At 37.4% G+C, this 13,773-nt stretch overlaps 3 protein-coding genes, 1 long non-coding RNA gene and 1 other non-coding gene across 5 annotated transcripts; 4 read left to right on the top strand and 1 right to left on the bottom strand.

Moving 5' to 3' along the window:
* Positions 1 to 2,586: 2,586 nt before the first annotated feature.
* On the bottom strand, positions 2,587 to 3,540 carry LOC120008826 (transcription repressor OFP7-like). Its single transcript, XM_038859187.1, has one exon. It carries the CDS (start codon positions 3,538 to 3,540, stop codon positions 2,587 to 2,589), a length of 954 nt encoding a protein of 317 aa, XP_038715115.1.
* A 3,917-nt stretch (positions 3,541 to 7,457) lies between these two features.
* Positions 7,458 to 8,746, top strand: LOC120008827. The gene is made up of 3 exons (XM_038859188.1): positions 7,458 to 7,742; positions 7,841 to 8,179; positions 8,252 to 8,746. Exons 1-3 carry the CDS (start codon positions 7,458 to 7,460, stop codon positions 8,744 to 8,746), a joined length of 1,119 nt encoding a protein of 372 aa, XP_038715116.1.
* An 877-nt stretch (positions 8,747 to 9,623) lies between these two features.
* Positions 9,624 to 11,901, top strand: LOC120008603. Its single transcript, XR_005470540.1, has 2 exons — positions 9,624 to 9,899; positions 11,518 to 11,901. It is a non-coding gene; the product is annotated as an uncharacterized LOC120008603 (long non-coding RNA).
* LOC120010006 lies at positions 10,033 to 10,114 on the top strand. Its single transcript, XR_005470793.1, has one exon. It is a non-coding gene; the product is annotated as a small nucleolar RNA R16 (small nucleolar RNA).
* Positions 11,902 to 12,408: 507 nt separating the features above from the next.
* Positions 12,409 to 13,738, top strand: LOC120009805. Its single transcript, XM_038860512.1, has 3 exons — positions 12,409 to 12,766; positions 12,844 to 13,121; positions 13,623 to 13,738. The coding sequence occupies exons 1-2, from the start codon at positions 12,542 to 12,544 to the stop codon at positions 13,099 to 13,101; spliced, it is 483 nt and encodes a 160-aa protein (XP_038716440.1). The 5' UTR covers positions 12,409 to 12,541; the 3' UTR covers positions 13,102 to 13,121; positions 13,623 to 13,738.
* The last annotated feature ends 35 nt before the right edge of the window (positions 13,739 to 13,773 follow it).

Genomic DNA, 13,773 nt, shown 5'->3' on the forward strand with positions numbered 1-13,773 from the left:
CTTAATAGTCTTATATGAATCACTCGCGACCTGTATCCTTGATCCTATGTCATATTCAAAATGATATATGTTCATAATTTTCTCATCCATAAACTTATATAATCTATGTGGCAAGTAAAAAAACATGTCACATAGATTAAAAAAAAACAAATTTTATTAAATAAGTTACGTAGGCATGTCACATGTTTTTGTAAGTTTATGGATGCTTATTTTATAGATGTATAGGCCTCAATCTCAATAAACCTTTGATCAAGAAGGATAATATTGAGACAATGTTATTGCTAACTGCTACATAAGTCATCGAGATAACCGTTCACTGGACTTCAATCTGAAACTGTGTTAGAGTTTTGTGGTTGAGATGGATATTCCAACTTTGCTATTGTATTTGTTGGAAATATTGCGTTTGTTGTAGAATATGGGTTTGGGCCAAACAATTAACAAATGCCATATATACACTATATATTTAAGGGATAAGAGATAAAATCATAACTTAGGATATGGATTAAATTTTGTATAAGGGTAGAAGTCTAATCTAATTGAAGTAAGGAGACTATATACTAGATAAACTAGAACACTCCATTGGATTTTCCAGCGGGATTCTTACTCCTTCCTCTATAAATAGAGGAGGTTGTAGAAGCTACATTTCAATCGGGTGTGTATCCGGTCCCTTCCCAAAGGTACAATGCGGAGGAGATATGCTTGTACATAAACCTGCTGGTATTCGAGTGTTCACGCTGCATTATTTGCATTAGCAAAGAAAAGAAAATTTCTATCGAATTAAACTAATTGACTATGTTATTTGGGAATTCGATATGAACCTTTTTGTTGCATGACCAATTGAAGTTCCATTATAAAGATACACGATAGCTTGAAAACCTTCTATTCTTATGCACCTTCTCTATTTATATAATGTGACTGGGGACCCATATCTCATCATTTGCTGATTGTTAGTTCTGGCCAGCTAGTTCCCAGTGCTATTACCTTGATGCCTGTCAGTTTCATAAGAGGAAGAAATATAACAAAAATGTGTCATTTAAAAACTGATGGGAAGTGTCTTCCTTTCAAAATATTATAGCCAATAGTTGAAATGTATAAAATATAAAATCATGAAATGTATAAAATATAAAACCACAGGGGCATTTGATTGAAGGTCTTCTTAATTGTGCAGCTAAGAATTGCCATCAGGAATGCAACTAGAGCCGAAAAGATTACAAGAAGATGGCTTTCTGCCACAGCTGGGGACTGTAGCCGTTTTTGTAAAATCATGGTTTGTCTATTGTTATCCTTTTGAGTGGTAGATGCAAAATAAGTTGCATGGATTTTGGAAAATTAAAGGTTTTTGCTTTCTCGGTTTTTGACATGCAACACATTCCAATCATCATTTTTCGTTGATAAAGTGCAGAAAATGACCGAGAAAGGTTCTGTTGCAGCTGAGAAAGTGGTGCACAAGGGTAGGAAGACGATTGTCTTTGCTGATGAGGCAGGTGGAAAGCTTTGCCATGTCGGAGTTTTTGATAATAGCACGCCCTCGTCGTTAGAGTCGAATTGTGTACAAATTGATTGAAGAGGAAATATGGGTTGTACATTACCTGTGAAGTGGTTCTGGTATGGCCGAATTCTTTTATGCAGCTATAATATGACGGAAGGGGGTGAAATTCCAGGCTAGTGAGCTGGTAATGCGAGGCTTGAGAAAATAGAAAAAGTCGTATGTTAGTTGTGCACCACATTTTTTATTTGGTATCGTGGAACCTCTCCAAGGCAAAGTCCTTTGGGCTCACCCTGGCGGAGTAAATCTCTAGACCCGTGCATTATATGGTCGGGAGTTTTTTTGGTATCATAGGACCTTTGTCGCATAGTCGGAAGTTTCCCTATACGGGATCAGGATGCTTTGTAGGCATTCTATCAGGGGATGTGTAGGCATTTGTAGGTATTCTATCAGGGGATGTGATGTGTAGGCATTCTATCAGGGGATGTGGTCTCAAAGTGTTGGAGAGAGGTTTCAACTATGGGTGGCAAAACTTTGTCTGGTCCGGGTTCATGTCTAAACATAGAAATCTGGTCTGATTTTAATTGTCTGGACCCCAATCCAGATTAGGATATTGTCCGATTTACTTGTCTTGATTTAAATCAATTAGGATTTGGCGTACGTTCGAAATCCAATCAATCCGGACAGGTAAATATTTCGTAAACACGTGATGTTGTCCGATCTGGAACCGACCAAGAACCAATTTTTAACCAATCCTAATTTCAACCTAGTACTCACGGATTTACATAGAATATCAAGAATCTACCTGGCCAACCCCTTGGGTTTTTAAAGGCTATACACTTTGTTATACATTTTGACCCTATATACATAGCGAATCACGTAGTTTTAAATTTTAATTCGTTTTTGAGAACCTTAAATTTTAATTTTTGAACACCTCAAAGAAACAAAGTTAAAATTTAAAAAAAGTGAAAACAACATATTATTACCAAGTAATAGTATACATATTGTAAAAAAATAATAATAATGAAAAAGAAAATTCAATCTCCTCCATGCTTTTTATACAAGGATCTCATCCATCACCTTCGCAAAAAAAAAGGATCTCATCCATCACTAAACAAAACCTCCCAAATCTCCTTGAAAGCCTCCACGATCACGACATGATACTGCCTCGAATTCAAAGACAAAAAGCACTGCAATAGCTGCTCCAAATCATTGGCCTCGAACATTTGCTTCTCCAATATCATCTCCAACATTGACATCTTGAAGTCCTCGTACGGATCCACCGATTTCTTCACCACCGCCACGCTCTCCTTCACCTTCCCTTCCACCGCGCACGGTATAATAGTCTTTCGCTGCCTCATTACCCTCACCTGAGACTCGTTCTTCAATATCTTTCCCTTGGAAAACGAAACGTGGCGTTTCAGCTTCTGGATCTTCTTTACGTTGCCTTTCTTGTTTTTCGTAGGCCTGCATTCATCGGTATCGGATTTCGCCATTGTGATCTCAATTGCTTGATTGAAATCATAAGAGGAATTATTCGAGAAAGTCATGGAAGAAGATTGTATAGATTCAGTACTCTCTTCGGTTTCCTCTTCTTCGCTGCTAAACCAGCCGTTTTCATTCCCTTTCTTTTTACATTTCCTTCTGGTCACTGAAATTTGTGATGTATCGCTGTTAGTCTCACCGGGAAATGCCGTTTCACTGAAGGTTTTCCGGCGAGGCTCGGGTTCGTAATTAATTACGTATCGCGGTTCTATTGACTCAGAACTGCAATATTCAGAGGATGAATGCTCAATGCATGTGCTCGATCCGCTTCCACAGCCAACATATGCGATCTTGTTGAACACGCGACATTTGACGAACGAATCTTCCGGGGTAGATGGAGGTGGAGCAGGAACGTTAGGGTAAGCAATTTCACGAGTTTTGGGGTTCACCGGAGATGGCCTGTATTTTGCAATTATGGGATTTTCAGGGAAAGTGGAAGGGTGTTTGTGTCGACAGAATTGAAGTGAAGGTATAACGCGAGAGAGTTTAAGCTTGAAGCCCTTAGCCATCTATGGGACTGGATTCGTCGACTGGGTTCTCTCAGTGTTCGACCAAATGCCAGGCCATTTATAGTAAGGAGAGGCCGGCCGTTGTGATTCAGGGCTCGTGCTGTTTGTGTTTTAAAATTAAAAATGAGAATAGGACCTAAGGCTGGTCCAATGACCAAATCCAAGTGATGATGTATTGTTCTAGTATATGAGATGTACAATAGAATTTCTCAGAAATTCTCTGGTGAGGTGTAAGGGGGTTATAGAAAAATATTTGTAATTTGAAGATGGTCTTCCAAGAGTCTTGGATGTCCTGTGTCCTAGCTCCTAATGATTTCATTAAGAACTGAGAGCAATGTACTGTCGACCTTTTTTTGGTAACCAAGAATTCTTTAGCTTAACATGCTCACCGGATAGGCACAATGGGGTCGGCTCTAAATTGGGGTCACCAACCCAATTTACTCCACACTGATGACATGTAAGATTGGGTCAAAACATGTAAGGGGAGAACGAGACCGAAACTACTGGACGTGGGAGTTGAACTTGTGACAAGGAGTTATCATAGTCAATTTCACCAGCTCAACCCAAGCTACTTAACCCAATTTTGGTTGGAGCCTTGAGTGAGCCAAAGTTAGGTTAAAACTGTCATTACTTCAAAGCAATTTTGTATATCGAAGTAGTCATTCTCAGCACCAGAAACTAGAGGCCAAACCTCAGGAGAAATCTAAGTTCAAATTCCTCAACTGAAAAGGACAAGGTTGTCTCCAGCCCCATCTTGAAACCTTCAACGAAAACGTCCAAACCACAAAACATTAAAAACCCAGGAACTCTGTTGTTTTTGGTTGAATACATTTGCGATTCTGGAATTAAAAAAAATTGACAAATTCATGTCATGATCCTGGCAGCAAGAGTTGCAGATTTTCTTACATGTGGACATGAGTTTGAGCCAATGAGACATAAACAGGAATTTATAAAACCTTCTTTATCATAATCATACTAATATATTGAAAGTTGAAACACAGCTGCACAACCATTGACGTCACCCCTCACGAACTCAATTTTCGCTATTTCAGCCAAGGCTAACAAACTTCAACCACAGCCAATTCTTACAATTGAAAACTTTAAATGATGTATTCCTTAGAATATTCAGCTCAAACACTACATACCAATATTGTCCGTGCTTTGTTATTCTTCGGTCGTTACCATGTTCTTAGGTTCAGAAAACGCTTGGGTGTGTGAGAAAGTCTAGAGATTTACTCATATATTATTCGGTTGAGTTATGTCAATTCGATGTGATATAAGTCTTAACAGTGTCAACAAAATGAGAGATAGCTAACCAACTTATACGAGAAACATAATTGACTGCATTGATCTCAGTGGCTCACTACGCCACCCACAAAATTTAAGGAGCGCAACTGGGCATGGGCCCTATATTTCACGGAATGTCGTTCACTCGTTCTTGCCGAGATTGTATGTCTTTTTTGAGCTTACTCAAGTTCAAACCATTGGGACCCCTTAGAGGTTCTAACTAGGAAGTATGTAAATCCCAAAAACGTATAGTTTCACCTCCAAAAATAACTTTTCCGGTCGAGGAACGCATTAGATATTTACCTAAACCAGTAGGTCCTTCAGCAAATCCCACGTTAGCCCCTAGACGTTGGTCTCTAACTAGGAAAGTAACAAGTGATGAAACCCAAAACAGATAAAGCAACTAAACTAGTATAAGACAAGTAAGCCTCTCCGGACCATATAAGGCACGTCGAGCTCATGCAAAAGGGGGATTTTTGTAAATTTAATGAGAAATGTCTATCTGTTGGAACAGAAAATGGTCCACTGATCTAAATGTCTCTCCTCTCCAGTGTCCCTGCTTAATGGGAGGACTTTGAATTGGTAAAATCCCTTTATTTCATGAAGTTAATTGGAACAGCCTGGTACCAATACAGAGCATGCAGGTATCCATCTGCAAATTTTCCTTCTTATGTAGTGGTCAACTTAAAGTCATGAAATTTTCCTTCTTATGTAGTGGTCAACTTAAAGTCATGAAATTTTCCTTCTTATGTAGTGGTCAACTTAAAGTCATGAAGAATTGAGAAAGTCTAAATTACCCAACATTTTCATGTGTTCTTCTTCTATCTAACTAGTCAAAAGTAGGGATGGCAACGGTAACTAGTCAAAAGTAGGGATGGCAACGGAGCGGGGCGGGGGCGGATCATGGTCCCCTATTCAACATCTTTGAAAATTGTAAAAATAAATTGCAACTCTATGATTCGAACCTAGGACTTCTAAGTGGGAAAGTAATGAACTAACCAACAAGCTCAAGCTATTTTCATGCTACATTTGCCAACTAATTAAATTATTATCTTTACATACCACCTATTATATTTTTGACACCATTAAATAATTTTAGTTTTACTTAATGGTATTGATTTTAAAGTTTATATTCTACACATCTATAGTTTTAAATTGTTTAATTTTATACTTTATTTTATAAAATCTTAGGGTCTTAAAGATTTTATCAACATTAATGAGTAGAGGGTCATATTATGGCTTTAGGGTTTAGTGCTTAGGTTTAGGGTTCAAAGCCTTTAGGGTTTAGGGTTCAAAGCCTTTAGGGTTTAGAGTCTTTAGGGTTTTGGGGTTTAGGGTTTAAAGCCTTTAGGGTTTAAAGATTTAGGGTATTTAAGGATTTGGGGTTTAGGGTTTAGAACCTTTAGGGTTTTGGAGATTAGGATTTGGGAGTATAGGGTCACATTTAACTTAAGATTTAGGGTCCTATATTTTTATCAATATCAATTGAATTGACTTAGGGTTTAAGGATTATTTATATTTTATTAATTATATGGTTTAGGGTTTAGCGCTCAGCTTTAGGGGTTAGGGTTTATGAATTATTTAGTACTTAGATTTAATGGTTTAGGGTTCATGGATTATTTAGTGTTTAGGGTTTAGAGATTATTTATATTGGATTAAAACTAAGCATTCAAATCTCTATTTTGACATTATTAGTTTATTACTATATTAGAATCAATGTGTTCAAATCAAGTCAATTTAAGTTAGGGTTTAGGAATCTTAAATTATTTTTTATCAACATCACTTCAATTGAATTAGGAGTAGACTATATTTAATTTAAGATTTAGGGTTTTATGTTTTTATCAATATTTATTCAATAATCAATCTAATTAAGAGTATAGGAATATTGTAAATATTATGTATAGGGTTTTAATGTTTAAGTACTTAAATCTTATTAAAGAAGTTTAGGGGTTACTTTGATTTTAATAATAATATCAAATTAATAATTGTTTAGATAAACAAATATTTATCTATATTATAAAAGAAATCTTATATATATATATATTATGTACATAAACATTTATTGCGGGGCGGGGTGCGGGGCGGATTGCGGGGTGGGTGTGCGAGGCGGGTCGGGTCGGAGCGGGAGGCAAATCCGCCCCCGCCCCGTCCCCGCGCGGGTTGAAAATTTTTGCCCCCATCCCCGCCCCGCACAAGTCTCGGATCGGAGAAAATCCGTGCGGATCGGGGTGGGTCGGGCACAAATTGCCATCCCTAGTCTCAACAGGAATAAAGCCCTTTATCCAATCCTGGCCTGCCACATCAATGAAACAAAAATTTCGTCCCCAAAATACCCTTGAGGAGTTACAGGACAAATCGTTGAACACTTGAACTATCTATACCCATATGCTAAAATCGTGCCCGCATGACACCTACGCTTAAGGTCTACCTTTGATAACAGAAACCACCTTACCTCCCTCCCTCCCTCCCAATTTTCTATACCCAACACCTCCACTCAATCAACCAGAAAAACCAGTTTTGTATGAGAATAGGGAAGGCGTCCATTTATTCATTGGATTCCTTCTCTCTCTCTCCTTTTCTGTTCTCTATTTCTTGGTCTATCCAATTGACAACAAATCTGTACATTTTAGATGAGGAAATGGTGTCCCAATGTTGATAGGGAAGATGGGCTCGATACCGTCTTGGAGGTTCCAGTTCCTGAAGAGATGTTCAACAACATGGGCAGCAGTGCTGGCCTGCGTTGGCAGAACATGCGTGCCTTAATGAAAGCTCAATCTGCCGATAAATCGACGCATTTACAGGCCAAATCAAACAATGAGTTCATGGCATTGCTCAAGCTTGTTGGGTCTCCTCTCATCCCCTTTCAGGTCCAAACCGATCACGCCCTCACCGTCCCCCTCAAATATTGTTCTATTGTAAGTAATACATATATAAATCACATGATATATCGTTCATTCATGAAGCTAAGAGGCATTTAGACCTGATTGAAAATGAAATTGTATTGTTGGTACAGGAGGCTTCGACGGCGAAGTACATAGTACAGCAATATGTAGCTGCGACAGGAGGATTAGCAGCATTGAATTCATTGAAAAGTATGTATGCAATAGGGCAGGTGAAGATGGCAGGGTCCGAGATGCACCAGGGCGATGATAGCATTCACACCAGAGGCAATGTTGAGGTTGGTGGGTTTGTGTTATGGCAAAAGAATCCAGACTTGTGGTTCTTGGAACTAGTTGTTTCCGGGTACAAGATCAGCGCAGGCAGCGATGGCAAGGTTGCTTGGAATCAATCGTTTTCTCAACCCGGCCACGCCAATCGAGGCCCTCCCCGTCCCCTACGCAAGTTCTTTCAGGTAACATTTGAAGATTTTTGCATTATTGTTTGATGTATGAATTCAAAGTTAACAGACTGAATTAATTAATAGGGATTGGATCCAAGGTGCATAGCAAATTTGTTTCTGGAAGCTGTATGCATCGGAGAAAATTCCGTAAATGGTGAAGAATGTTTTATGCTGAAGCTTGAGACTCCATCAAACATCCTGAAAGTGCAAAGCTCACCAAACACTGATATAGTCCACCATAAAATCTGGGGTTACTTCAGCCAGAGAACAGGACTTCTTGTAAAATTCGAGGACACAAAGCTAGTGAGGATGAAGAATCCCCGAGGGAACGACAGCGTTTTCTGGGAAACAACCATAGAATCAGTAATCGGAGATTACAAATACATTGATGGCATTAACATAGCACATTGTGGAAAGACTGTTGCAACATTGTATAGGTACGGGGAGTCGCATAATCACAAGAGGAAGATTGAAGAGACATGGAGGATTGAAGAGGTCGATTTTAATATTTGTGGGTTGTCCATGGACTGCTTCTTGCCTCCAGCTGATCTCAAGAGAGAAGAAGGAACTGAACACTAATCCATTGTTTTATATGATCTCAGAAGACAAGACAACTCAAATCTGCTTGTACATATACATCTGTCGAACATTGGAATATTCTTTTTACTATGTGCTCACTGAAATTGCCAAAAAAAGAGAAGAAGAATAGGAGAATAAGACTAATTTGTTCTGTTTTCAGACAATTTTTTTTGTTGTTATATATTTCATTGCCAGGGGTAGTAAAGATATTGAAGGATCGCTGTGTCTTGCAAGCCTCGTTCAATAGGATTGAGAAACTCTGGAATTTGACAAATTCTCAAATTCGCATCTAATGGTGCTGAAATAATTTGATAGTGGCATGGTATGGATAAAATTTAGCAAAGTGATGTGATATTGTGATACACCTCTCAAATCGTTGGATGTAAATTATAGACTTGAGGAATTACAAAGCCCTTGGATCTAAGAGTGTAAACAATTGGGGTTTTGTTAAATTTTTTGACATGAATTTAATCGAACAGATGGTGGATTACGCTATCAACGATTATTTCGGTTATTAGTCGATTCTATTAAAAAATATTTATTTATCAACCGACCAGAAAATTCAGTTATTGGTCGATTTGATTATCTTGCTAATTTGTATAGCCATACCGGGATCCCATTCAATATGATGGCTATGGCCTTTTTAGTTTTTGGTCAGCTCTGTAGATACTAAAGGCCCAAATAGAGAGAGATCGCTTATGAAATAGAACTATTGGGCCTATCCCGAAGGACGAAAGTAAGGCGGCGCGGATAATACGCATCGGCCCACAGTCTGCACCACTTTAAAGAATCAAGCCTTTATTCAAGGGCCTCTTAAATACCAAAGGAACTGGGCCCAAATAGATGGCCTAGTCAATTTTTACCCCCAATGGCCTAACCCGATTCACTGCGTGTTTCGAACCCTAATTTTTGAAACCCTATTTAAAGAATAGCCGTCTCGATCCCTCATCCCAGCTCGCCGTCGACGTTTTCACGTCAAGTTTATGTAGATTTCTTCTTGAATTCCTTGTTTCAATTTTTTATGTTCGTGTTTGTGTATTCAATTTGTATCGGGATTCCCAATTATTGTTCCCAGGTTTTGCATCTGTTTTATCCTCTCCTGATGTTGCAGATTCAATGCTAAAGGAGATATAGCGGATGCGCACAATGAAAGGTTGGCTTACCAGCCCATTGCATGTCTTTGTTGCTTTGGCGTCAAATGGACCTATCGAGATTTACTTCTATTGCGTATTCAATTTTTGTGTTCGTTTGGGGATTCGATTATTTTGGATGTTTTTGCTTGAAAAATTGGCATGTGATGATCAATTCTTATGCTACACACTGAAGTATCTGTGTTGACTACAACTCCGCTTATTATCTGATGCCATTAGTAGTCTTATTTTCGTTGCTTGTTGCAGTCTGTGATCGAAGTGATATGCTTTTGTTCTTTCATTTTAGCTTTCTCTGTCGGTGTTTTTTATGGCTTTTTGCATTAGTACTTGAGATGAATTAGATGTTTATGGTTCAGCAATTATGTTTTGTGGAGTTAGAATGTGGTCTAGATTTTAAGTGTTGAATATAAATCTAGGAGCCATCAATGATGAGAAAAGGCAGACGGGCGGTCGGAACTGATGCCATGTCGATTGTCTGCAATATTCCACTTGTGGAATTTCTCTGAGGTTTTGTTTCAATGTTTTCTTCTGGTTGGGAAAATGCATGTAATGATGATAGTTGTTTTTGTTATTCTTAACATCCTTTTTTATTATATTACTCCTGTTTTAGTCTTCAAAAAAGACTAAAGATTATGGATTTTCATGATTGTTTGATTAACAGAAATACAATAAAATGTTGGTGTTGATTTGATCAGCCTGCGGTGATGAAGTTTGCTTAATTATGTCTGGACGTATGAGACTTGTCTATGATCTGTTTGTACAGCTTCTGAGCAGGACTTGATGTACCTAACTTATGATAGCAATTAGTATTCTTTCTAATAAAATTTCCTTTAAAACATAGAATTATTTCTAGAATGGTTTTTCCTATTAAGTTTTTAGCATTCTTTGCAATACTTGTCTGTTATCCTAGTAACAAGTTGATTGTCTACAACTGTTCTTTACATTTGGGCAATAATTCTGTGTGTTTGGTGAGCTTAAATATTTTGTATTTTTTTCAAAAGAAACCAAGTGTTCTATATACAGTTTATAAAAAAAAAGTGTTCTATATACAAAGACATGTTCTGGTTTGGAACCAAGTAATGGATGTTTGTGCAACTTCTAGTGGGGTGTAAAAGAGCAGTATGTTGTTGTGAGTTAGTTTTTTTGCAGAAATTATTTTAAATTAATAGGTTGAGTTGTATCAAGTAAGAATTCAAATCATCCAGTGTTTGTTGATTAATTTGATGTTGTCTAATGGGAAAATTGATAATTAAGTCCTTGTTAAGAAATGGGAATAATTTTTTCTGCCCGTGATAAGTTAGTCAATGGCACTATAATATGAAAAAGGAAGTTACTCTGAGCTACTATTTTTTTCTCTCCATTTCCAACTGAAGTTTAAATAATTGTATGTTGCTGTGACTTGTGTACCCAACCAGATAGCACTAGTTGATTGATGAATTTTCAAACATTACTTATTAATCTCATTTCATTTTGCTTCCTTGCTAATTAGTATAACAGTACCATGCCCTGTTTATGATTCTGGAATTCACCGATACTCTGTTTGGCAAGCTATTGCACCTAATAGTGCTGTTCTTTACTAGTGCTGCACCTGCTATCTTAAACCAGTATCTTTGTCCCTAGATTTTCTGCTTGAGATCTTGATCTGCCATGCTCATCTCGGGTATAGCAAGTTTTGATGCTAAGACGTTTTGGAATTACACACGTTTAACTTTCGGATGCCAAGAACAATTACCGTTAAGTAGTGGATGTCTGGATGATGTGCATTTTGGTTCTTTCACATTTCTGGTAGGAACTTTGGTTATGGATATACGTCGTTAACAAGATCAGTATTTATCTCTGATGTAATCGCTCATGAAATTTTGTATCTGCACCACCTCAATTATGTATAGATGATGATGACAAGCAACAAACTTTTTATCAAATTCTTTAAAATTTAAGTTTGTTTTATGTACCTACTGCTTCTTGTATATTAGATTTATGTGATAAATCTTTGATTGGCTTCAAGTTTCTATCATGTAGTTGGTAGTTGCTACTCAACTTTTGGCACCAGTGCTGTGATTAATTAATGAGCCAATGGGACGTACAACAAAAAAGGATTTGATTTTGTATTATTTTGATCATACATGCTGCAATTATTGGCCTTTAGAGCAATCACAATAATGTTATTTTGTTGGGAGCATGGGTATGATTTTGTTGGGGCATGGATCAAAATATTGACAGAAGAAGACAATTTCGATGGTCCCATTTTGTTGGGAACAATATAAACTCTTGTTTGTCCACATGTTGGCTTCATTTGAGGCTTGCATCATCTACCACATTCATAAATATACAAAAATCAATATTAGGTCTTACTTCTATTTAAGGTTTAGGGTTTACAATTTTGATGGTCCCATTTCACAAATAGACAAAATCAATATTGGGTCTCATTTCTATTATATCAAAAATTAAATTAAATATCATTGTATCAATCTATTTTGTAGCTAATAAATCATTAAAATTATTTCATTTGAGGACTAGACTTTCTTGGATAACCAAAAGATCTCAAAACTTTTATGAAAAACTCTCCCATCCCACTTCGTTATTTCATCGCAATCTAAAACAATTCTTTTTGCCGAATCTGTTTCTCTGTTCAAGTGAAACAAACATGAAAGACGAAGACTCGGCCGCAACGTCAGTACGAACAAAAGCAACAAGAAAAGGCGCTCTGTTGGGCAATAGTAGCTGCAAATTCTGGATCTTACTCGCAATTATGCTCCTCGCCTCCTGGTCCATGTTCACTGGCTCCGTCACTCTCAAATGGTCTGCCGGTAACCTTTCTCGCTTATCCGGTGATACCGATTTTCCAGTCCACGGCGATCTTGATGTCCTCGTATGAATCTTAATTTCTGTTTGGCGTTTGGTTTTGTGATTGAGTTTGGTGGTTGATTAATATATTTGATTGTGTAGGAAGTGGAGGAGAGGGAAAAAGTGGTGAGGCACATGTGGGAGGTGTATACACAGGAAGGCAGTGGAAGAAGCATTGGGCTGACTCGGTTTTGGAGAGACGCTTTTGAAGCTGGTTATGAGGATTTGACCAGTGATGTTCCCGGCGTTCGAGACGCTGCCGTTTCAGAGATCGCCAAGATGTCCTTGCTCTCCATTAATTCTATTGAACCGCTTGATGTACTACAAGGCACTGATACTGATAATGTTCCTGGTGTCTGATAGTAATTTCTGCATGATACGATCTAGAAAATGAATTTAGGGTGGGCTTGGTTAGTTGGGATGTATGAATTTATAAGAAGAGAGTTGAAGGTTAACAGAGGTTCGACTGCCCCCGACATTTTTTTAGAACATTTACTGAAAAGTGATCAGAGATAAACAAATATCTATATAGTTATTACATTAAGTAAATATTTATATAGTCATTAAATTACACATCAAAGTCTATATATTGAAAAATGATCGGGAATAAAGAATCGTTTCAATTGTGCTAGACGATTTTTCATTGAGTGGAAATCTTCTATCATGTACGAGTGTGTAGCAATCAATATTTGTTCTCTTGTATGAGTGTGCATGTATCAATCAATAATTATTAAATTAACCATACATATATATAGTTATTAAAATCTAAATAAGTGAATTGAATTTGAGATTTGGGTATTTAGAAACATATATGGTAATTTTTTTTTCAAAATTTGAGGGTGGGCTCCTAGGCTTCAGCTGGATCCGCCACTGCATGATACAATTATTTAGGCTTTGTATCATCGCATCAATTTTTTTTTTGAATATGTAGAGGTAGTCCAATTTGTACTATCAAACAAATGTTATATCATCTCTCCGAACATAGGGTTATTTTCAATTGGTTTGTGTTGAATCTCAATCCAATTAACCTAT

The sequence above is a fragment of the Tripterygium wilfordii genome, chromosome 11, assembly GCF_013401445.1.
Source record: "Tripterygium wilfordii isolate XIE 37 chromosome 11, ASM1340144v1, whole genome shotgun sequence".
Classification (NCBI taxonomy): domain Eukaryota; kingdom Viridiplantae; phylum Streptophyta; class Magnoliopsida; order Celastrales; family Celastraceae; genus Tripterygium; species Tripterygium wilfordii.